This window comes from Mustela lutreola, chromosome 11 (genome assembly GCF_030435805.1).
Source record: "Mustela lutreola isolate mMusLut2 chromosome 11, mMusLut2.pri, whole genome shotgun sequence".
Classification (NCBI taxonomy): domain Eukaryota; kingdom Metazoa; phylum Chordata; class Mammalia; order Carnivora; family Mustelidae; genus Mustela; species Mustela lutreola.
The window spans coordinates 49,578,348-49,604,139 of record NC_081300.1 but is presented as its reverse complement, the minus strand read 5'-3'; the positions used below and the strand labels follow the sequence as shown (position 1 = coordinate 49,604,139).

At 35.2% G+C, this 25,792-nt stretch overlaps 1 protein-coding gene across 3 annotated transcripts in view; it reads right to left on the bottom strand.

Annotated features, from left to right (window-relative positions):
* The window catches only part of ROCK1 (Rho associated coiled-coil containing protein kinase 1), a 148,146-nt gene that overhangs the window by 19,624 nt on the left and 102,730 nt on the right, over positions 1-25,792 (bottom strand). For all 3 annotated transcript variants that reach the window (XM_059140810.1, XM_059140812.1, XM_059140811.1), the window contains exons 17-25: positions 21,586-21,692; positions 20,017-20,167; positions 14,947-15,107; positions 13,684-13,868; positions 11,890-11,959; positions 9,698-9,792; positions 2,640-2,805; positions 1,360-1,453; positions 824-912 (exon numbers count right to left, since the gene is read on the bottom strand). In XM_059140810.1, the coding sequence (XP_058996793.1) occupies positions 824-912; positions 1,360-1,453; positions 2,640-2,805; positions 9,698-9,792; positions 11,890-11,959; positions 13,684-13,868; positions 14,947-15,107; positions 20,017-20,167; positions 21,586-21,692 (1,118 nt within the window). The remainder of the gene's footprint in view (positions 1-823; positions 913-1,359; positions 1,454-2,639; positions 2,806-9,697; positions 9,793-11,889; positions 11,960-13,683; positions 13,869-14,946; positions 15,108-20,016; positions 20,168-21,585; positions 21,693-25,792) is intronic.

Below are 25,792 nucleotides of genomic sequence, written 5' to 3'. Positions count from 1 at the left end.
ATCAAGTTAAATCTGATCTAGCTGCTTCACTAAATACACAGTAAAATGATACAGCCACCCCTATAGTTTATTTATTCCTAGTTCTTCTCTTTTGGCTTCAGTCAAGTGTTTTCACTAAGCTTTCCTACCGTCAATTATAGGTCTTCTGTACAATCTAAAATATGTTTTTACTAGTCAAATGATCAGGAAAGCTACTTTCTTTCTCCTTTATTAAAATTCTAGTTAGTTAACATATAGTGTAGTATTAGTTTCTGGACAGAAATTGATGATTCATCACTTATATTAACTAACCCAGTGCTCATCACAAGTGTCCTCCTTAATGCCTGTCACCCATTTAGCCTCCCCCCCCCACCTCCTCTCTAGCAACCCTAAGATTGTTCTCTATAGTTAAGAGTCTCTCTTATGGTTTGTGTCCCTCTCTTTTTTTTTTTCATTCCCCTATATTCATTTGTTTTCTTAAATTATACTCGTCAGTGAAATCATGTGGTATTTTGTCTTTCTCTGACTAATTCTGCTTAGCATAATACAGTACAGTTCTCTCCCTGTGGCTGCAAATGGTAAGATTTCATTCTTTCTTTTTTTAAGGCTGACTACTATTCCACCTATCTATCTATCTCACATCTTCTTTCTTAACTCAATTGAAATCCAATTTTCTGAAAAGTCTTCTATATTGAATGAAGAAAGAATATTACATTATTTGTTCCAGTGAAAAGTCTGAACATTATAACCTAAGTTTTAAGAAAAAGTACACAAAAAAATATTAATTTCTGAATATATGATATTCAAATAAAACATTTGGAAAAGGCTAAGAGAGCATGTATACCTGCGTTTTAAGGGTTCTTTCTGTATTGATAATCTTTTCAAAGGCAGCCTTAAGATTACTGATCTCCTCCTCCTTCTTCAATTTATATTCTGTTAATAAATTATATAAAGTGTTATTATATGACATTAAATTGTGTTCCAAATTAACAATGTTCTTTACTTAAATTAGTATATACTACATAACTTTTAGTAACTTCGTAAAGATAATTCTTTTTTGTTCAGCTTTACTGAGCTATAACTGACAAATCTGTAAGATACTTAAGCTGTACAACATGATTTGATACAAGTATACATCATGAAAGGATTCTACCATCAAGTTACTGAACACATCCATCACCTCACATACCATTTTTGGGGCTGAGAACATTTAAGTTCTAAATTATCTTAAGATAATTCTTAAGGCTACAAGAGTTATTTAACATTTGAAAACAAATTTCAAAAACCTAACACACAATATGAATAGCTCAAGATTTACCACTGAACTTGATGAAACATTATGATTAAAAAAGAAAAACAGAAACAAAAAACCTTACGTACCCTCCTCTGCCCTCCTCATTTTATCGGTTATCTCTTCATTTTCTTTTCTTAATACTTCAATATCTTTGGTTAACATGCTGGTTGTTTCTTCAAGCTTAACAAAATACACAAAGGTTTAAGTTACATTCACTTTGCTAGTCTTGTATTTAAAATAATGACCTTAAAAAAACCCAAAAACTGCATTCTCCTTAAATGTGGAGTCAGATACTGCTTTGTTATAAAAATGCCTGGGTTCTGGTTTAACGTAAGTGGATATACTTAAATTCAAATATACTTCATTTAACCTTCATAAGAATCTTGTAGAATAGGTATTATTTCCCTCTTTCTTTCTTTCTTTCTTTCTTTTTTTTTTTAAATAAAAGTAGACTCTACACCCAACATGGGACTCAAATTCACAACTCCAAGATCAAGAGTCACATGATATACTGACTGAGGCAGCCAGGCACCCTGGTATTATTTCTATTTTATAGACGAAGAATCTGAGGATTAAGGTAGTAACGTAAATTGCCAAGACCATGTAACTTCTCAGAGGCAGAGCTAAGCTTTGAACCCAGGACTACTAATACCAGAGCACTTCATGGTAACTTCAAAAGAAAAATCTAACTCCCCTTTCAATCTCCATGATCTATATAGAAAATAGTGTAAATTTCAGGAATAGTAATTGTAGTACTGGTTTTCTGAGATTAATTTGTAGATATCCATAAAGAATTTCTCATCCCAAAACAGTTTCTGAGTTTTATAAAATTGTGGTCACAAAGTCTGTTGCAATGTATTAAGATAATACAACAAATAAATTTAACCCAAGGATTTCTTTACATAAAATATATTAAGATCTATAGCTAGAGGGGCGCCTGGGTGGCTGAGTGGGTTAAAGCCTCTGCTTTTGGCTCAGGTCATGATCCCAGGGTCCTGGGATCGAGCCCCGCACTGGGCTCTCTGCTCAGCAGGATAACTGCTTTCCTTCCTCTCTCTCTCTGCCTGCCTCTCTGCCTATTTGTGATCTCTGTCTGTCAAAATAAATTAAAAAAAAAAAAAAAAAAAAAAGATCTATAGCTAGAAAGAGAAAAACCACATTACACTGAATAAGAATTTCAGTCATTAAAAAATCATTAACAATGGTTTTGGATTATATAAACTATTTTATACATAAGTACAGATTGACCACTCTGTATAAGTCAAAGTAAATACATATGCACACATATTCACCCTAACACTAAGATGTGACCTATTTTGATTTAGATAAATTTCAGTCATAAAACTTACCTGACAATCACACTTACCCGACTAACAGTATGATCTTTATCTGTAATCTCTTGTCTATTTCTGGAAGCAGCTTTCTTGCTTTCTTGGGTTAATTCAAAATACTGTTCTTCTAGAAGCCCTCGAGCCAACTGCTCAGACTCAGCTTTTGTTTCTGCTAGATCCAGCTGAGTAGCAAGAGTTTCCCTGCAATAGATTTATAAGAGAAATGGTTATAAAAAAATTCAGTTATTTTTCCAACTTAATGATATGCTTAAAGAAGACAACTATATTTAAACAATAAGAATTAAGTATTTTATTGCTTAAAATAAAATTCATTATTGAATCCAATGCAAAAATTCTATAAAAGTAATAAATTTAACTTCTAACATTTTGAAAAACTGTACAAGTAAAGAACTCTTTAATCCTGTACCTGCTGTTGTGCTTAACTAAGAAAAGGTAGTAAAGCAATGGCAAGCAGTCTACTTTTGAAAACGAACTTGTTGTGGATTTAGAATGGAAGGTAGCATAGGAGAGAGGAAAAGTAATAGGCTTGTAAACCAGGAGGCCAGACCTTAACCCTTATCATCCCTGTTCTTCACTAATTGGGTAAGGACACGGGGCAAATTTCTTACATTTCCTGGAGCTCAATTTAATCAAACCTGTAAAATGAGAGGGTTAAATGATTTTTGAGATCCTTTCAGTTCTGAAATGTAATGAGATTATGATGACTTATAAATAGATTTGTAAACCACTATAAACTATTCTAGGAATGCTCCTTGGGAATTATACTTTAAAGCTTTTTGGAACTGACATTCAGACCAGGACCAGATCATTCCAGTTTGCTTGCTCTTCCTAAAGAACTTCTGTTCAATAAACTCTCTGAGTCATGACTGTATCTTCCCTATATACAGTAGATACTCAATAAATGTTTGCTAAGTGAATGAATGACTTCCAACTATTTTTACTAAGGGAATGATAAGAATGAAATTTTCTTTCTTTTTTTTTTTTTAAAGATTTTATTTATTTATTTGACAGAGATCACAAGTAGGCAGAGAGGCAGGCAGAGAGAGAGGAAGGGAAGCAGGCTCCCTACTGAGCAGAGAGCCCGATGTGGGGCTTGATCCCAGGACCTGAGCTGAAGGCAGAGGCTTTAACCCACTGAGCCACCCAGGCGCCTCAAATGAAATTTTCTTTCTCAAGGTTAAGGAGGGAGACATATACTAACTACAAAAAAAAAAAAAAAAAAAAAAAAAAAAGAAGAAAATTATTCATTTGTCCGCATTTACCTAAATGTTTACTATGTGTCAAACACCCCTGTCTGAATTAAGACATATAGTAGTAACAAAGTCTCTGCCCTGAGAAAGCATATATTAATGGGATGAAAGAAGCAATTTAAAGAAGATGAACAGTACATAGCATGCCACAGAGAACAAAATAAAACAAAAAAGGTGGAAGAGGCTATGAATGTGCATTTTATACAGGGTGATCAAGGAGGCCTCTTTGCTAAGAAGACATGTGAGAAGAGATATGAAGGAAGTAAGGGAGTGAGCTATGTAGGTATCTGAAAATACAGGGCTAAGGTGGAAGAAATCTCTAATAACAAATGCCCTAAGTTTGGTCTGAAAGAAGCTTATGTGAGTGAGGTGAGAGATGAAGGAAAGTTGTGAGAAATGAATTGAGAGAAGTGGGGAGAGAGAACAGACCTTGTAAGGCTTTCTATGACAGTATAGGGAACTTTGGCTTTTACTTTGAGTATTTGGTTTTAAAAAGATCATTCTGGCTGCAGTTTTAAGATAAGACTGTTGGGGGACAATGGCAGAAGCAAGGATCTCAGCTAGGAGGCTAATGAAAGTACCAAAACTGGAGACGGTGGCAATATGGATCAGGCTGAAAAATGGTACAAGTGAGAACTGATTAGATTCTGGATATACTTTTTTTTTTTTTAAAGATTTTATTTATTTATTTGACACACAGAGATCACAAGTAGGCAGAGAGGCAGGCAGAGAGAGAGAGAGGAAGAAGCAGGCCCACCGTCAAGCAGAGAGCTGGATGCGGGGCTCGATCCCAGGATCCTGGGATCATGACCTGAGCTGAAGGCAGAGGCTTTAACCCACTGGGCCACTCAGGCACCGCTGGATATACTTTTAAATTACAGCTAAATAGGCTTTTTAAATGGACTGCACATAGAGTATAAGAAAAAAAAAAGAAGTTTAGGATAATTTCAAGTTTTTTTTTTTATTTAAACAACTGGAAATAATGGAATTGCTAAAATGAAATGGGGGAAAACAGGGAGGAGCAGGTTGGCAAGGTATGGGAATCAGGAGTTTTTTCTGGACATGTTACAAATGAGATGCTTATTAAACATTCAAGTGGAGTCAAACAGACGGCTGGACATACAAGTCTGGAATTTGGGGAGAATGTGCTTGTACACTGATGCTATTTAAAGCCATGAAGCTGGATGAGAACAAGGCAAGAGTGATCCCTTGGGCCCTCCAAACTTTAAAGGTCTCAGAGAGGGGAAGGGACAAAGGAGCAAAGGAGGTTAAAAGTAGCCAGTTCAGTAAGAAAAAATGCCATGTGATGTCACAGAAGCCAACTGAAGAAATTTTGTCAAGAGAGAGTAATCAACTATGTCAACAGCTACTGTTAAATAAGATAAGGACTGAGAATTGACTATTGTCTTTAACTATTAGGAAGTCATCAGTAACCATGGGAAGGGTTATTTTGGTAGCATCTTGAGTGCAGAAGTCTGGAATGAGCTAGAGAGAGAAAGGGAGAAGAGGAACTGAATATAAATGGTATGTCACCTTTCAAAGAAGTCTGCTACAAAAGGAGGCAGAAAAATAGGATGGCAGCTGGAAGTAAAATGCACTTAGAAGATGGCTATTTTTTACAAAGATGTTTAATGTATGTTTACATAACAATGAAAATTACTGTATGAAGGAAAAAAATGAACCCAGGAAAGGTGAGGATTCCTGAAGTCATATTCTTATGTAGGCAGAAAATGGGATCGAGGTGGTTAAAAGCACATTTTGTTTATTTACATCAGTCAAGGAAGGCAGGGTTTATAGCTACAGAGGAAGACAGGTTAGTAGCTATGAGGGTGGGACAGAGCAGAAGTTCTCAACTTCTAGGAAGCAATGCCGTTTGTTGAGTGTGAGGATGAAGACAGGTTGCTGAAGATCTGAGGAGAAAGCAGAAGATATAGCTATCTCAAAGTGCAGAGAAGTTAGTATGTTAGGAAAAGATAGGAAGTACTGCCAATGTTAATTAAGTCTATGATCCTAGGGGTAGTTCTGGGCTATTATAACACAAGGTTTGAGATTGACAAATGTACTCCTACCTGGGCTTACTGCTTTGTAGCAAATTCAGGTAAATGTATCTAAGTTATATATAAAATGCCAGAAAACCTATTTATCCCAAATTACAGTTCTATCCCTGGCTATGCATATGTGCAAGAGAAAAAAAAGAAATAAGATGGTTCAGGGTAAAACTGTCTGCAGCTATAGCCATTCAACTTCCTTCACAACTCCCCATAAATAAAAGACTTGTCTTTACCAATGCCTAAGGCCAATCTGTCACCTTTATTCTCCTGCCTCCTTAATGAAATCAATTTATTAATGACTCCTTTTTCTTCTAGGTTATAAGATTATAAGCAGGAGCTTTGTTCTTGTTCACTGCAGTACTGAAGTCTCCAGCCCACAGAAAGTGCTCAGAAATTTTGTTTCAGTCAATGAATAGATGTGTAACTTTCCCCACTCTGGTATCTTTCCCATATCTCATTTAAATATGCTCAAATCTCTGCTATCTTTAAAAAGAAATGGCTCTTTTTCAACTTCTCCTCTAGCTATTGTTCTATCTCCTTGCCTCAACAACCATATTTCTTGAATTTTTTAATTTAAGAAATATTTACTGACCATCTACTATGTTCTAGGTACAATTCCAGGTGCTCTATATTTAACAGTGAAACAGAGTTAAGGACAAAACATTTAAAAATTCCTTTCTTTGCTGAGCTTAAGTTATAGCAGAGAGAAAAACAGTAAGTAAAGTAAGTCACCAAATGCTATAATATACTGGGAAGGGAAAAGTGCTACAGAGAAAAACAAAACATGTAAGGAAGTACTAAACTGGGCAGCAAGGTGGGGTGGGGAAGTTTGCACAATTTTAGGAAGGATATTCAGGGAAGGCCCCTCTGAGATGACATTTAGACCTAGGCCTGAAGAGGGTGAAGGAGCATGCCATGTGGATACTCAGAGGAAAAATGTTCCAGGAAGAGGGGAGAGCTAGTCCATAAGCCCTGAGGCAGAAGAGTAACTGATTAGTTTGCTGAACGGTAGGAGGTAAATAGGGCTACTGTCTACGCTTGGTCTCCACTTCTACCCTTACCCTTATATTCATTCTTATTACCATTTAGGAACTGTTCTCAACAAAATAACTAATAACCTTAAATATAATGGACAATTTATTTTTTACCTGACCTTTTTGAGTATTTGGCACTTTAAATCACTTTGTCTTCTTTGAAGTATTCTATTTTCCTAGACTTTGTGATCCTATTCTGTTTTCCCCTTGTATTACTGGTTACTTCTTACATTCCCTTCCTCTGCCCTTTCTTTGGAAGTAAAGGTGCTAGAAGTCTATCATCAGCCTTTACATCTTCTCATCCTACAGTAGGGATTATAGCTTGTTACCTGAGAGGGTAAAATGAGTCCACATAAGTGTTCCTCCAGACATACAATTAAAATAAATTTGGGCCAACATTTTACATAAAATTCAGATTTCTGGCTCCTCTTGAAAAATCAGATCTTGTAATACTGAATCAATGTTACCATGTGGCAGCAAGTGGTTAAAACTGAGATGAATTCCTCAGTTTGTTATAATACAACTTACACATTGAACATACCCAACTAGCTTCAAATTAGGTAAATGGGTGGTACTGTAAGTTCATGAGTTAATAAACTTTGATGTACATAATCACCTTAACAAATCTCATCAATCTCTGTTTCAGTATATGACAATGACTGTCAAATCAGCTTCAAGTCCTTCCTTATCTTTTCTCTGAGCTCTGAAGCAATTTCAGAACCATTTCTCTTGGGACAACCCACAGGCACTGCCTATAACAGGTCTGAAATGGAAAAAATCGTGTCTCCCCTTGTTTCACAAATTTGGCATTCCTTAACTCAGGGACCAGTGCTACCATCACCCCAACTTCCCTGGTCAAAAACTTGAGAACCCACCTGAAATCTTCCCCAACTTTTGTCCCCACACTCCCAAATCTACAAGTCCTATTGCCTCTACTTCCTATTTTCCCCATGTACTTGCCTCTCCTTTTACTGTCAACTTCCACTATAATTTTACATTTAGATTTTCCAATGGTTACATAATTCAACTTCCTGTATCCGCCAGTTCTGCCTCTAATCCATTCTCCACTTCAAAGAATGAAGCTTTCTAAGACACTACCTTGTCAGTTCCTAGCACTTTGTTATAGACACTTACCTTAATTACATTTGTTTCCTGACTAGATTCTGAAGTACTTGAGGGTAAGAACCATAACTTACTAATGATCATATCACTGGCATGAAGCATAGTACTTACCACACTAGTGGTGATCAGTATATTTCTTTTAAATAGATCAAACAAGGGCAAACTTATCAACCCTATAGAACAATATGGTATGTGGAAGATTGGGTGCTCTCTTTACAGTGAATGCACACAACATGGGACTGCATACTACACTGCAGACACCATACAAATGATAGGCAATAGACTATAACAGGGGTCTATCACTGTCACAGAGACTAACCAGAAAATGTACCTTTGCTCCTACCTTAGATACCACTAAATATATTAAAGATCTAAGCACTAAGTGCCTATGGTTGTTAACAACACAAAGAAACAATCAGACGGTACAATTATGTATAAGGCAGTCTTCACCCCTGTATAAATCAGACCTGAATATGACTAAGACTCCCAGTTAGGGATGTCCAATTAAGTTTTCTATGAGGATAGAAATGTTCTGTACACCTGTGCTGTCAAATATGGTTGACACTAGCTAAATGTGACTGCTGGCCACCTGAAATGGGGCTAGCACACCTGAAAAACTAAATTTTAAACTTCATTTAAATAAATTTAAATTTTTAAAAATAAGTTTAGATTTAAATGGCTACATAAAATACATAAAATTACATATTATACATACATACATAATACATAAAATTACATAATAAGTTCAATTTAAATGGCTACATAAAACCAGGGGCTATCATATTGGATAGCACAGTTCTAGATTTAACCATAGATTTGCAGGAAACACAGAACAAGAATGTTCAACTGTGGAAATGGAATCAATAAAATCAGTGCAACTGAGGAAAATTACACAGGAAAAATGACCCAGTTCCATCAACAAATAAGTGTTACGATAGTGATTATTTAGTGGTGGGGGAAGAAGAGGCAATACAGTGGGCTTTTAAAGTGGATAGCAAGGTTCTCTTTCATGGGTAGTAATTATAATAACATTTGTCATATAATTCATAGATCTGTGCATGTTACAATATTTAATGTATTTTTGGTTTCAGCAATAAAATGATTAAATTTTTAAAATTTCTACATGAAAAGAGAATATAAAAATGTCAGAAAACTAGTTTTAATATCTGTTCCACCTAGCTATAAGAAGTTGTTATACTTAAATAGCTTTAGGTCTTCTTCTAAGGCCCTAAGCAGATATGCAATGGAACTTAACCTGCCTAATAACTAAAAGGGAGACCCTAAATACCTTTACATAGCATAAAAGAAGGACTTAAGTACAGCATGAACTATTTAAATACAAATAGATGTTTAAAGATGGAGAGACCTTTGAAAACAATTTAATGTTTAGAGTTTACCAAATCTCTGTACAATTACCATAGCGTTAATGTAGGACTTCTTCACCATAAAGAGAAAAATCAGTCTAAATTTAGTTTGATTTGTTCAGAATTAGCCTAATGAGATTTGCTCTATCATTCCCATCAGAATAATGGCAAATCTACTCTCTATTTTTAAACTTAAAGAACGCTATGATGTAATAGTGATTCTTGTTCTAAAGAAAAATGGATAGACATACTTTTCACTTTGTAGTTCTTGTATTTTCTTTAAACTTTCTCTGTTTTTTTCTTCAATTTCTTCTTTAAGTTCCTTTACCTGGGTTTTATAAAGTGTCTGCAAAATAAGTGATTGGGAGAAAGAAATGTTTATGAGGAGTTTAAAAAGTTTGGTAGTTTCTTATAAAGTTAAACAACATACAATCCAACAATTCTATTCCCAAGTATTTACCCAAGACAAATGCAAGCATATATCCACACAAAATCTTGTACATGAATTTTCACTGCAGCCTTATCACAAATTGTAAACAATCAGGTTCATCAACAGATGAATTTTAAAAATTGTGGAGTATCCATACTGAATGATAAAAAGGAATGACCTGCTGATACAAATTACATAATACACCTAAAAAATATTTTGCTGAGTGAAAAAAAAAAAAAAAACAGGTGCTAAAGACTATATACTGCATGATTCCATGTATGTGGAATTCTGGAGCAGGTAAAAATAGTCAATTGTGACAGAAAGCAAAATCAGTGGTTACCTGAAAATAGAGGTAAGTGGGGAAGAGGGACTGCAAATGGCCACTGGGAATTTGTGGTGAAAGAAGGTTTTACATGTTCATTTTGGTGGTTGTCACATAGTATACACATTTGTCAAAACATACACTTTAAATTGCTACGAGTAACTGTATAGAAATTATATCTCAAGGACATTAAATATTATATTGATTTGGGAAAACATTATAAAGAAACTTAGCAAGCACTATTCATTTAAAAGTTATATCAATTCTTAAAGTGAATAATGTTAGAAAAACCACTTCTCTTTTTGGGTAGGTGGGATTGAGTGGGCGGTTGAGAGACATGAACAAAATACCAAAACAAGATTCATCAAACATTCTGCTAACAAGTAATACATACTTATTATAGAACAATGGTCCTTATAAAATTCATTCAGCTTTTGCTAACTCCAACAACAAATATTTAACAGATATGAGGGAGCATTAGACCCATGTTCTGTTAAGGTGCTGTGATTATAAAGGGAACTTCCAGTTCTGCAGTCTTTTTTTGTAAACTATCCTTTTTCATATATAAGATAAGGAAAAAAAAAATAGTAAGGACCAGCAAATAGCTATGGAGAATTACTTTTAAACTGTGAACTTACTTATCCCTCTAAGAAATAGCACTTCTCTAGGAGAAAAGTACAAATTTTTCAATGGGAATGTAAATAAAAGAGGTATTAGATTATTCTGTGAAAGTATATGGACAAGAAAGTGTGCATGGTATTACACACCACTGCAGAAGTGGTCTTTGAACAAGTAAGATTAATCTCTACCCAAGGAAAAATTTTTCAGTAATACCAAATTTTTTTATAATTTAAAAACATATTTCAGTGATAGTCTAACAAGTCAAGAAACAGGCAAAAAACAGAAAGTCAGTCACCATGTTTTTATTTAGGACAGGAGCAGAGTACACCATGAAGCTCTGAACATGTGAAAAGTTCTGTAGAGCTCTACTAGTGTTCAGTTTCTTTGTTAAGGAAATAATTATTTCCAATATTGTTCAGTTGGTTTCTAGGACATGTTCACCAATACAACTCAAACTCTCTCACTTAACTGCACTAAGACTTGTAGAAAAGGCAGCTGCCAGGGTTAATAGTAATGGAGAAGCTAGGTAAATGTTAAGTTGAAATGGTGGAGTATAAACTTGGCAACCAAAAGAAATAAAAAATGCAGAAGCTTTAATAAAATCTCAAAGCACTGGCTATAAATGTTAAAGTAGTAGTGAAAATAAGCTGCAGCCAATAAGAGAACGACTTCTACAGAGGAAAAAGCAAAACAGATACATGAAGTGCATACAGGGAGCTAAAACAAGACCAAAGCTGTTGAGCATTAACTCTACCTATAACTGTATGCAGTTATACCTACAAATGTAACATGCATACATGAACCATGCATGAAAATACTGACACTCCAACCACCCCTTAATGAAGTCTTATATATAGCTTTAGTTTGAAGCAATTCTAGAAATATTTCACAAAAATGGTAATTTCTTTACAACTTACACAGACCATGAACTCAGATTCAGAAATGAAATGTAGAGATGGGGAGATTAAAAGGGGGAGAAAACCAGTTCATGGTCATTTGAAAAAATGTCACAATTCACATTAAAAATCTTAATATCTTGTTTCAAGCGAAGTGTTAAAAATGATTCTTACCGAGAAATATTGCTCAGCTTCAAGCTGATCTTGTAGCTCCCGCATCTGTCCTTCATTTCCTCTATACTGTCTTCAGGTAAAAGAGAAAACAGTAAATGAGTGCTATTTACATTGGGCTTTATATTATTCTCTATTAATTAAAGTTGCTAAAAATAAAAATGTTTACTAAAATGACCTTTGCTTTTTAAAAACTGTATTTTCTTACAAAGTATTACTTTTATGATTCTATTTGTCAGATCATGCTGTCTGGTTCCATTTTGTTCCTTATAAAGTGATACCATGCAAAGTAGAGGAAACTGTTTTCTACTGAAGGTGACTTTTAGGAGAATGTTAATTGTGGATTAATCCAAGTTGCAACAATAAAAATGATACTTCTATAAAAATGAAAAATTTTTATAGAGAAAAGCATTCTTAGAATATATTTTATTTTAATTTTAGAAAATTTTATTTATTTATTTGTCAGAAAGAGAGACAGAGCACAAGCAGGGGGAGATGCAGGCAGAGGGAGAAGCAGGCTCCCTATTGTGTAAGGAGCTCAACCCGGGATTCGATCCCAGAACCCTGGGATCATGACCGGAGCTGAAGGCAGAAGTTTAATTGACTGAGTCACCCAGGTGTCCTTTAGGGATACATTTTAAGTGTCTTATGTAGTGAAGTAAGGAAATAAAAAGAGGGGACATGAAAATATTTAATAAATATTAATAATATTACATATGCTATGCATTACATATACATATAGTACTATACATGATATCCAAAAAAACACGGGGATGGGGCTGGAAATGAAAAACCAGGTAAGGAATAAGAAAGGAGGCAAGAACAATAACTGATAAAGGAGAAGGAACACAGACACATCTACATATATATAATACACACGTGAACATGATTCACTCAGAAACAGATAAGACAGTTATCTGTTACCTGACAATGCAACCCACAGATATACACTGCCAAGGATAAACAATTGTGTCTGTATCTGCTAGGTTTTCATATTAGACAGCAATAGCTTTGTATCTACCAAGGCATATGGTTGATAAAAGGACATAATAAATGTTCACTGAATGGTGAGTGAAAGTTATTTTGGGAGAACTATAAAACACATTACACAAAAATGATGGCTCTAAAAGGCAGAAAAGAATTTCGCCAAAATAAATGCAACAAAACAAAACACGATAATTTTATTCAAGCATTACTATGTTGTAAATGAAGGTGTCAAAGGAAGATATTTTAATAGAAACCCAAAGGAAATAAAAACACATGACTTGGCATAAGATATACACATCTTTGACATTAAATTTCTGAAGGATGTCTTTATACAAATTCTGCAAGCAATAATGACACCTTGCTTTGTCTCCACTTCAAGTAAGCGAACGAACACATCATATCGCAGAGTGGAAGAAAAAAGGTACTTTGCATTCGGAGATGAACCGAAGGAACAAAAAGAGACAGATACAGGGTCATCATGTCTAACTCTAGCTTCTAGAATAAAGAAACACTGAACATTTCCCATAAGATACTGAACCCTGTCCCTGATTTTTGTAATTCAAGTGTCAACAAACATGTCTAGTAGGTATGAAAATCATATGCCAAATCTGTAGCTTTTGGTTTTATGGTAAAGTCATTAAGTAGTCTTGATAATCTCCTTTTTTCTCCTTTTAAAGATCTCTACTCTAAATGAATTTTTCTGAAGTCTTCCTTTCACAAACTCCAAATACAATATTTCTATACACAGAAAATGTCAAACATAAGCAAATACATAACACAAATAAGAAAAATGTTATTTTTGAGACTTACTTTGTAAGCTGAGCTAATTCAAATTCTAATAATCTCTTTGCTTCCAATAAAGTATTTATTTCCTGTTTCATTTGCTTTTCTTGACCTTTTAAATTGTCTGCTTCAAATGCTTGAGTCTTCAATTCATTCTGTAATAACAACCGCTTGTTTGATTCCTGCTCCAGTTGAAGGGACAGATTCTTAACCTGTGAATGAGAAAAATAATTGGGATCTTAAATTTCACTATTTATTTATTTATTTATTTAGACTTATTCATTTGAGAGAGAGAGAATGGGGGGCAAGGAGGGGAGAGTGCAAAGGGAGAGAGGTACTTTTATTTTCTAAAAGTATTTTCACCTATAGCCTCCCATTTTAAGTTTAAAGACTATCAATACCTCGGTCCCCAAGTTTCCCATTACTACTCAATAAGTCTTTTCTTCTCTGGATACATCAAGTCCTTTTTTGTCCTTCACTTTAGGTAAGGACACTTCACTTCGCTCATTAATCACTCTTTTATTATCATCACCACTGATAATGTTCCCTTTACCAACTCTGGCTTCTGACTCTCAGACAATTAACCTTTGAGGTCTTACTCAATAATTAAATAATGGTAATATCTCATCCCTCCTATAATAAACCACAAGGATATAATATCATTTTATCTTTTTATTTACCGCTTTCTAAAAGTGTACCCTGTGCTTTCTATCAATATAAACTGGTCAAAACTCTGTGGTTTAACACTTTTGTTGAAATCTAAGAGCAACTGTGCCTCTTTGGGATTATGAGGTAACTTTACAGTAAAGGTTGTTTTTGTTTTTTAAAAGCAGAATGGTGATGGTCCCAGGGTTGGAACTGAGACCTGCCTGGGGCTTCCTATTCAGCGGAGAGTCTACTTCTTTCTCTCCCTCTGCTCCTGTGGGTTCTCTCTCTCTCACACAGTAAATAAAATCTTAAAAAAAAAAAAAAAAAAAAAAAAAAAAAAAAAAAAAAAGCAGATGGTCAGATTCTTCAGGGGAGGAGCTAAAACACTTCTACAGAGTTGTACTGTCATAGTGCAAAATGACATAGACCTTATGGTGTGAATGTTCACTAAACTATTTGTAGAGGAAAATCCTAGGAGGTAAGGGTGTAGTGGTGACCTCAGAGCAGTGAATACATATACATTCAGGTTATTTCACTCAAATCTTCTCGACGGTGTTTAAATTACAGAAAATAACTTTTCAGTCATAATTTATGATTGCTTCTCTTTTTTAAGATGAATAAAACCAGTACTATTCTTCTTACTTCATCCTCCATCCTTTCTTTATTTTCAGTCAAATGCTCAAGCTTCTGCTGAGATTGTTTCAGATCAACATCTAGCATTGAACACTGTTTCTCAATCTGAACAACTCTATTTTCAGCCTTCTCTCGAGCTTCTCTCTCTTCCTTCAGCTTTTTTTCCATTTCTGTGGAAAAAAAAAAAAAGTTATACATATTTTCATTTTCATGGGCTGTATAAAACAAATTGGTGCCAAAAATCCCTACTGTTTTTGTCCTGGGATTCTAATAGAGCTATTCACTATAGAAGTCCTAATGTTATTTGAATTGTTTGTACAGTAGGATCTTTAAAGGAAGGGAGTTATAAATTGTAATAAAGTAATAAAACTCCTAAATCCAGCCCATGCCAATGATATGAGAAATTATTCAGAGCCATTTTCAGACCAGAAGGTGAAAATATAGCTGGGAAAAAAGTGAACTAATAAGAAAAATGGGGGTAGTGCGGATAAAAGCAGAAAAGTAAGGCAGTGGTTATTCATCTCTACCTTGCATTGTTCCAGAACAGTGGACTTAAGGCCGATAGGAATTCTAATTTATGCATCTCTGATAAACAAGATTCCATGGTAGTATAATAATACCTACTTTCATCATTAGCAGAAGATATTAGCCTACAGTAAGGCTCCTTTTTTGAGATTTGGTAACTAAAGTTCTGAGAGGTTAAATTTCCAAGGTTTTAAACCTATTAAGTTGCATTTAAACCTACTAAGTTGCACCAAATGACTCAAACTTAATGAGTCTGCTTTTCTACTCTCAGAGCGTGACCTCAAGGTGATAAAACAGAAACCATTAGAATAGAACTTCCTCATCTTTCCCCCCAAACCTACCAACAACTTAGCCACACCAATAATCATCACCTCTTAATTCCCACCTCTAATCAAACATAAATCTATCCACTTCTGTTCTGGACTCTGTTCCTTCAATTATTTCATCTCTTCTCTGCCTCAACAATTACCTGCTTCCAAATGAATCACTGCCATCAACAGAATAATCTTATTATCTCCCCTCCTAAAATATCCTCTACTGATCTCATATCCCTTCTCAGCTCCCATCCATCTCTGTTCATGAACCTCTGAAAGAGTTATCTACATTTATTGTCTCCAATGCCTCATCTACTACCCATTTATTACTTTCCATTTGGCTTTTATCTCCTGCATTCCACTGAAACTGCTCTGTATGATAACCAACGACGTCCACCTTGTAAAATGCAGAGGACACACAATGTTCATGTCTTCATCTTTACCGACCTTAACAGAATTCAATATACTGAACAACTTCCTCACTTTTCTAATACTCTTCAAGTTCTAATACCATACTCTTTTGGCATTCCTGTAACCCCTTTGGCTGTTCTTTCTTGGCTTCCTTTGCTGGGTTTTCCTCTTTTATCTGACCTCCAAATGTTAGGCTACCTTAAGGGCTCCTTATGATTCCTTTTCTATTCTGCCTTTTTTCTTCCCTTAGCTGATCTCATCAAGTTCTCCATATAGCTCTATATGTATGGCTCCTGAACTGTACCTCACCTCTGAGATCCAGACATAGACTATTTGATGTCTCCACCTATATATCTAATATGCTTTTCAAAGTTCACATATCTAAACAAACAACTTTATTTCCCTCCCCTCCTAAACCCCTCCAATCTCAAGTCATCTCAAAGTCAGAATGTATTAACATCTGTCCGGCTGTTAAAATTAAAAAGCTTGAGTCTTGATTCCTTCTTTTTCCTCTTTCCATCCAATTCTTTACCAACTCTTACCTTCTGTATGTCCATTTCTTTCTAGCTCTACTACCACAAATGCCTACAGACTAGAGCATTCTAGTTGATCTCCTTTTTAAACTGTTTTCTCTCTCAAAAGCATTTTCCACACAGTAGTAGGAGTGGTCTTTTAAAGACATAAATTACACATTCCAGCACAGCTCAAAACACTACAATGGCTATCCACTATTCTTAGAATAAGAGTATTAAACTTATCACCTCTTCTACCTGGAACATACTTCCTCCTGCTCTTTCAATAGATGGTTCATTTTGACTCATATATTTAGTTCAGAGAGGCCTTTCCTCAAAATCACATCTAACATAGCAATTCCTGGAAACTATCACATGGCATTTTCTTCATATTAATGATTACAATCTGTACCTATTTTCATTTATTTGCTTTTTCGCTTATCTCCACCATTAGAATATAATCTCTAAGAGACAGGGTCCTTATCAGTCTTATTCTGTGGTATATACTCCCAGGTATGCCTGGTCTATAGTAGACAGCCAATAATTAACAAATGTGAAAGAAAAAAAAGTAGTTTAATATGGCTGAAACACGAAATACACGTAAGAAAGTGCAGAGCAGCAAGGCTATAAAGAAAGATTAAGTGCTAACCCAAAGATTCTTTATGTCATGATTAGTCTGACATGTATCTTGCAAACACTGAAAAGACAAAAGGATTTTAAGAATGACTAGCACAGTTAAGATTTTAATTTCAAAAAGATTTTTTTTTCAGTTAAGATTTTAATTTCAAAAAGATTTTTTTTTCAGTTAAGATTTTAATTTCAAAAGTGATCACTCCTAAGTGGGAATGATAGACTGACAAACAGAACAATTCCTGGCATAGAAATAATTAAAAGTTTGCTGCAACAGATCAAGCAAAGGGTAGACATCCCCATGAACTAAAAGAGAAAAGGAAAAGAATATATTGTTTATATTACTTGGAAGCAGAAATGCTAAATGATTCTAAGACTTCTGGCTTGGGTTCTTGGATGTTGCATATCACCATCTTTAACCATAATAATAATATTTCCTGGTTACTGAAAACTTTCTTTTTTCTTTCTATTTATTTACTTTAGAGAGAGAGTGTGCAAGTGGGGGGAGGGAGAAGAGAGGGGGGACAGGGAGATAAAACCTTAAGCAGGCTCCCCGCTAAGTGCAGAGCTTGATGCTGGGCTCGATCCCAGGACCCTGAGATCGTGACCTAAGCTGAAATCAAGAGTCAGTCAGATGTTTAACCAACTGAGTAACCCGGGATCCCTCCATTTATTGAAAGCTTTCTATGTACAGGCACTTTACATGCATTTGTTCACTTAATATCTTTTTAATAGTCACAGAGTAGCTTTGTTTGATTGATTCGAAGCCTAGACTGCTAAAAACTATACAGCCATCAACTAGCATCATGAGAATAAGAGATAAGAGTAGGTTTGACAGATAAAATCTTATGTTTTTCCCTTGAATGAACTGAATTTAATATATTTTTAAAATATTTTATTTATTTTGAGAGAGAGTATGCAAGTGGGGGGGAAGCAGAGGGACAGAATCTCAAGCATATTCTCACTGAATGCAGAGCCGACATGGGGCCATTGGGGCTCAATATTGTGACCCTGAGGATCATGACCTGAGCCAAAATCAAGAGTCAGACATTTAACTGAATGACCTACCCAGGCGTCCCTTGAAAAAACTGAATTTAAAGTGTCAAGTGACACTTGCAGATTGTAGCTGGTTATGAAGAAGTGCAAGGTGAAAAAAAGGAAAATGCCTCTTTCTAAAAGTCTGGCTCTAAAGGGAGGGAATAAAACAATGGCAGTTAGTAAGGATCATGTATTATTACAGGAGTTTTACTTTATCTTTTTTTTTAAGATGTTCTTTATATGATAGAGGAGATAGAGAGAGAGCACTCAAGTGGGAGAGGGGCAGAAGGAAAGAAGCAGCAAACTAACAGCTGCGCAGGGAGCCAGATGTAGGGCTCAATCCCTACCTGAACCTAAGGCAGGCATTTAACCAACTGAGCCCCCAGGTGCCCACCCTTTTTATCTTTTTTAAATGGAAGGGACTTGCACATGTTCATAAGAAAGGCTTCAGGGGCATCTGCATGGCTCAGTTGGTTAAGTAGTTTGCCTTTGGCTCAGGTCATGATCCCAGGGCCCTCAGATCCAGCCCCATGGCAGGCTCCCTGCTCAGTGGAGAGCCTGCTTCTCTCTCTCTCTGCCCCTCCCCACTGCTCATGCGCTTTTGCTCTATCTCAAATAAATGAATAAGATCTTAAAAAAACAAACAAGAAAGGATTCAGTAGAGAAAAAGGGTTAAGGATAAAGAAGAGGAAAGACAGAAGATGAGATAGGAAGAGACTAACTCTGAGTACAGCTAGCATGGATTAGCCAGAACAAGAGGAGGATCAGTATCTTCTAAGATGAAAGACAAGGAAGATGAGTAAAGAAGTAGACAGGCTAATTAAGTAAGAGAACAGGACTTTGGGAGTTCAACCTATGCTTTCACTATTTCTTTTTGAGATAAAAGTTCAACTAAAAGTGGAGTGATAAAGAAATGGCATATACATCTGAGAACAGAAATAAAAGTCTGAGAGAAGGACAATGAATGATGTACTAAAAACTGACAGCTCAAATGAAGTTGAAGATAATGCATTGGGCTAAGCCCCATCTAAAGAATTACTTGAAGTGAAGAAAGTTTGTTGGTTGTTCTGCTCTAAGGTTGTGTTTAGAGGCATACCCAGAGTACAGTGGAAATACAAAGAAATTAGAAAGTTGAGGGTACAAAGCAAGAAAGCAAAGGAACAAAAAGATAATGAGTTCCAGAATGGATCAGGAAGGAAATGAAGGAAAGGGCTAAAATATACTAGGACCTAAGAGAGATTCCAATAACATTTATAGGAAATGGAGGGTAACAGAATGAGGGGAAATAGAACGAGAAATTTAATAAAATGGAAGGTATTGCAGCGCCTGGGTGGCTCAGGCTGGGTGTCCCAGGTCTTGATTTCAGCATGATCTCAGGAGTGTGAAATAAGGCCCATACTCAGCAGGATGTCTGTTCCAGACACTCTCTACCTCTACAACCCCTGCAACTAAAATAAATAAATAAATAATCTTTTAAAAGGAAAAAATAAGGGATCAAAAGAGAAAAAAAGAGAAGTATCTTTTTACTAGATCACAATTTATAATTTCTAAGTGTTTATACTATTATAAAATGAAATCTTAAATGCATTCTTTTGGTAGGCATTACTAAAAAAATTAATCATGTAGAAAATATTAAAACTGACACTTACCACACATTGCAACAGACTTTGCCTCTTCAATAGATTGATGTTTGTCAGTTAAACGAGCTTTAGTTACTTTGTGTTCATTTACCTCTTGTTCTAAACGTTGTTGTAATGATTTAAGCTTATAGTTTAAATCTATCTCTAAATTATTTTTTTCCTGTAAAATGAAAATGAGTTATGTAATACACTATGCAAAAGACATATTATTAAATATTACATTATTTAATATTCTGTAAGAGATAATATATGAATCACATGGGCCTGAAATGTGATATCATATTTACTTAAATATTTTTATTTAGGACATAATTTTATTTTTCATACTTTCTTGTATATTTCATATTATTTCTAATGTCTTACTTTAAAAAACAAGATAAGCACATACAAGTAAAAGCAAAATATCACCCCCACCACTCCTGGAAGAGTTGTGGTGGTGGTTATATTCAAGAGGGCTCAATGTTAGGATCAGAAATAAACAGGACAATTCTTTGGTTCACTAAAAAAAATATGTGCTGCTACTTTAAAAAAATTTAAATTCAGATTAAAATCTACACTAATTTACATTAAATTAAGATTAAATTAAATCTACACCTAGATTTACATTGCCTTGACAAAAGGACAGGTCAAAAAGTATTCCATTTGTTTGGGTGCATCTTCTACTCTTCCATCTTTCATCCTACATCCGCATTTACATCAGGCTTAGATGTACTACTCTGATTATCACAAAACATGTCCAAAGGACAAAATAAGTGGTGCATTTTCTGATCATTTATCTGAGGATCTAGTAAACCTATATTTCAGGGAGGAATTGAAAAATGTGAGAGCCAGATCTGCATATTATCTATTTAATCCTTTTCTTAGCAAGGTAAGGACAGAGGACCAATGATATTTCTGATTAGTGAGAAAACTATAGATAAAGGGCAAACATATATGCTCTTTACTACTTTGCTAACTTTTACCATTAGAATGGAAAAAGTACACGTGGTCTACCATACAGCTATCCTTTGTTTTCTTTTTTCATAAGGCTAGTAAGGTTCAGCACCTTCATCTTACCCAAGTACAAAAACATGGGAGGAAAATTTCTACATGAAAAGATATTTCCAGGGGCACCTGGGTGGCTCAGTGGGTTAAAGCCTCTGCCTTAGGCTCAGGTCATGATCCCAGAGTCCTGGGATCAAGCCCTGCATCAGGCTCTCTGTTCAGCAGGGAGCCTGCTTCCCTTTCTCTCTCTCTGCCTGCCTCTCTTCCTACTTGTGATCTCTGTCAAATTAAAAAAAAAAAAATTAAAAAAAAAAGAAAAGAAAAGATATTTCCAAACCAAATTAATTTGTGATGATCAGATAATATCAAATATCTAGTACTCTTCAAGGTTAAAAACAAAAATAGCACAATAAAAAGCACTAAACACACATACACCCCCATAAAACCACCATCAACTATAAAAAGTTTTAGAAAGTTTATAAATATTAGGAATTAAGAATGAAAAAAAAATGAAATCTATTTTATAAAAATACATTGTAATACCTGATAGTCAGTACACAGTATCTCATAATTGGCACATGTTAAATCATTTACCTTTTCTGAGTGATTAAGCATGTCTTGAGCTTCTTTTCTTTCTCCTTCCACTTTTTCAAGATTATGTTTGAGATGCTTCACCTCCTCTTGTAAAGATGTAATTCGAGCTATTAAGTGAGAAGAAAGTTCAAGTCACAAAGTCATCAAAAAAAAAAAAGAGTCTGTTTTTCTTTTTCAGAATGACCATTAAGACAAAAAAGTTTTAGGGGCACTTGGATGACTCAGTTGTTAAGCACTGGACTCTTGGCTTTGGCTCAGGTCATGATCTCAGGGTCAAGCCCAAACATGGGCTCCACACTCGGCATGGAGCCTGCTTGAGATCCCCCCGACCTTCCCCTAGAGCTCACGCATGCTCTCTCTCTAAAATAATAAAGAAAATCTTTTAAAAAAGGACAAAGTTTTAAAATTTCCTGATTAGGTAGAATTTATTAAATTATAAATTACTATTAAATTTTTATTATCAAAATATATTTTTATTTATAATTAATTTATTTGATGTTTTCTTGGGAATATATACAATATATACAATATATACAATGTGCAGTAATAAAAATGTTAAGGCTCATTGAAAATCATCCAGTATATATTCCTCATTTCACAAATGATCAAAGAGATGGAGCCTGAGCTTGGTCCAGAAATCAGACAGGAGTCCTTATTAAGTGTTCTTTTCCATCATATTAAGAGTAAGACCCTTTAGTTAATTAAGGCAAGTATTCAGTAGTCTTTATGTGCCAGACATTCTGAAAAGCCTTAATTACTTTTAAGCTCAGTGAAGCCATACTCTGTTTTTTATAGGAAACTGAGATTTAAGGAATTCAAGTGCTCTAAATGACACTTGGTTTTAACCTACCACCTGGGGCTCATGCCATGCAATGATGGCAACTTAAATATTCAGTAACTCTCTTCATTAGAACATGCTTGAGGCCTTACATGTTTTTAATGCATAAGTATTTAATAAATGCACAAGTTTAACTAGATTTAACACAGAATCTAGTATTAATGAATATAAGAACCTATTTTCTTATTCTGTGATTCAAAGCAACCTAGGATTCAACAGGAAATGGATAAAGCACCCCAAAAAAGCCAGGAAAAATCGTATACTGCTCTAAGTTCAGTGTTTAACTTGCTGGACCTGCCAAGATTTCAATGTATTCTACCTGTCTCTATATTTTAGTGTTTCTGAACTAGTTCTTTAATGAACAAATGACTATCACATCTTTGGCACCTGAATGCTTTGCTGGGCTAGTTCTAGGATTGAGAGAGCAATGAAACAAATTTATTTAAACACAAATTTACAGATAATACTGGCATTATGTTCATGTACAAGAAAGAAACACCCGCCAGTTTCTTTCAAATGACTGAGCAAAAAATAAAAATTATTTATGTGTTTGTATGGACAGAGAAAAAGCTAGGGTGGCAGTATGTTTAAATGTTGAAGTACTAGCAAAAAAATGCTTCCTTCAGTATTTAAAATAAATAATAGGCTTTAAGTATCTGTACAAAGATGGTAATTTCAGGTTAAACAGAATTTTTCATGTAGAATAAGATTAATATAAACCAACTCCTAAGAAGAAAAAGGAAAATACAGATGAAGAATCCTATATAGAATCCTAATAAGCTTATGAAAGACATATTAAATAAAAGTTTTTTCATTTATTCTATTTTTAAAAACATGCCAAGAAAATATAACTTGTGTAATCCATAAAAACAAAAAGGCTTCATATATAAAAGGTATAAAAATATTGTGAAAGGAGGAAGAACCAAAATTTCAGGTATCATAACACAAACTGACTGAAACATTTAAGCTTCAGAAGAGAAGAGGGAGTACCTTCACGATTTAATCAGACAATTTAACAGGTCACAATAAAGGTAAAAGTACAAACTGGACTACATTGAAAAGAACAAAAAGTAAGACCTCCTGTTCGTAAGCAGACAGCATTTAAAAGTGAAAAGGCAAAACAAAAAGAGGGAGAAAACAACTATGATACATGTATTTGATAGAGGACTAATACCTAGTGCTCATAAAAAACAATAATAGCAAACAATCCAATTAAAAAAAAGAGGCAAAAGACATGAACAGCACATCACAAACTATCAATAAACATGTAGAGCTGCTCAATTTTAGACACCAGGAAAATGCAAATTAACCCATAAGGAAATACCATCACACCCCATTAGAATGGCTAAAACATCAATGCTGACATATTCAGTGGGGAATGAATATTGTCCTTAATGAGGAAGTGGAGCAACTGGAACTGTCATACACCCCTGGTGAATGTAAACTGGGGTAGCTACTTTGATATATTCAGGCATACTCAGAAATACTGTGGGTTGAGTTTCAGACCACAGCAATAAAGTGAATATCTCGATGAAGTCAACTGAATTAATTTTTTGGTTTCCTGGTACATATAAAAGTTACACTTACACAACACTCTAGAGCCTATTAATTGCACAATAGCATTTTGCCTTAAAAATGTACATACCTTAATTTAAAAATACTTTTTGCTAAAAAATACTGACCATTATCTGAGCTTCCAGGAGTCAATCTTTTTGCTGGGGGAGGGTTTTGCCTCCATGTTTTGGCTGCTGATCATGGTGGTGGTTACTAAGGTTTGGGGTGCCTGAGACAATTTCTTAAAATAAGACAACCATGAAGTTTGCCATATCGATTGACTCTTCCTTTCACAAGACTTCTCTGTAGCATGAATGCTGTTGGACAGCATTTTACCCATAGAACTTCTTTCCAAACTGGAGTCAATCCTCTCAAAGCCAACCCCTGCTTTTGTTTAGGAAAGATTCTAAACCCATTATCGTCATCTCAACAATCTTCACAGCATTTTCACCACGCGTAGATCCCCTCTCAAGAAACCACTCTTTGCTCATCCATTAGAAGCAACTCTTCACCCATTCAAATTTGATCATGAGTTTGCACACCCTCAGGCTCCACTTCTAATGCTGCTTCTCTTGCTGTTTCTACCACATCTGCAGTGACTTCCTCCACTGAAGTCTAGAACCCCTCAAAGTCACCCATGAGTGTTGGAATCAATTTCTGAAATTCTGGTAATGTTAATATTTTGACTTCTTACCATGAATCATGAATGTTCCTAATGCCATCTAGAATGGTGAATCACTTCTAGAAGTTTCCAATCAACTTTCCTCTGATCCATCAGAACAATTCTCTCTATGGCAGCTGTGGCTTTATGAAACATAGTTCTTAAATCACAAGACTTGAAAGACAAAATTACCCTTTCATCCACGAGCTACAGAAGGAATGTTAAGTTAACAGGCATGAAAGCCACATTGATCTCTTTGTACATCTCCATCAGAGCTCTTGGGTGACCAGGTGTATTGGCAATGAACAGTAATATTTTGAAAGAAATCTTTTTTCTGAGCAGTGGTTTCAGCAGTGGGATTAAAATATTCAGTCAATCACTTGTAAACAAACGTGGTGTCACCTAGGCTTTGTTGTTCCATTTCTAGAGCACAGGCAGAGTACATTTAGCATAATTTTTCCGGGCCCTAGGATTTTCAGAATGCTCAACTTCAGAATGGCTTCAACTTAAAGTTACCAGCTGCATTAGTCCCTACGAGGAGAGCTAGGCTGTCCTCTGAATCTTTGAAGCCAAGCACTGACTTCTCCCCTATAATTGTGAAAGGCCAAGACGGCATCTTCTTCCGATAGAAGAAGGCGATTTCATCTACATTGAAAATCTGTTGTTCAGTGTAGCCACCTTCAGTAATGATCTTAGCTAGATCTTCTGAACCACTTGTGGTTTGTTTCACTTTGCACTTTGATGTTTAAGGAAACCTCTGCCAGGTTCAAACTTTTCTCCTGCAGTTTTCTCACCTCTCTCAGCCCTCAAAGATTTGGAGAGAAAGTTAGGCCTGGCTCTGGATTGAGCTTTGGCTTAAGGGAATGTTGTGGTTCCTTTGATCTTCTATCCAGACAACTCAAACCTTCTATCAGCACTAAGACTGTTTTGCTTTCTTATCATTCATGTGTTCACTGAAGTAGCACTTTTAATTTCCTTCAAGAACTTTTCCTTTGCATTCACAACCTGGCTTACTATTTGACACAAAGGCCTAGCTTTCAGCCTATTGTGGCTTTCAACATGCCTTCCTCACTGAGCTTAATCATTTCTAGTTCTTGAGTTAAATAGACACGCAACTCTTTCCTTCCCTTGAATACTTAAGCAGTTATTGTTGG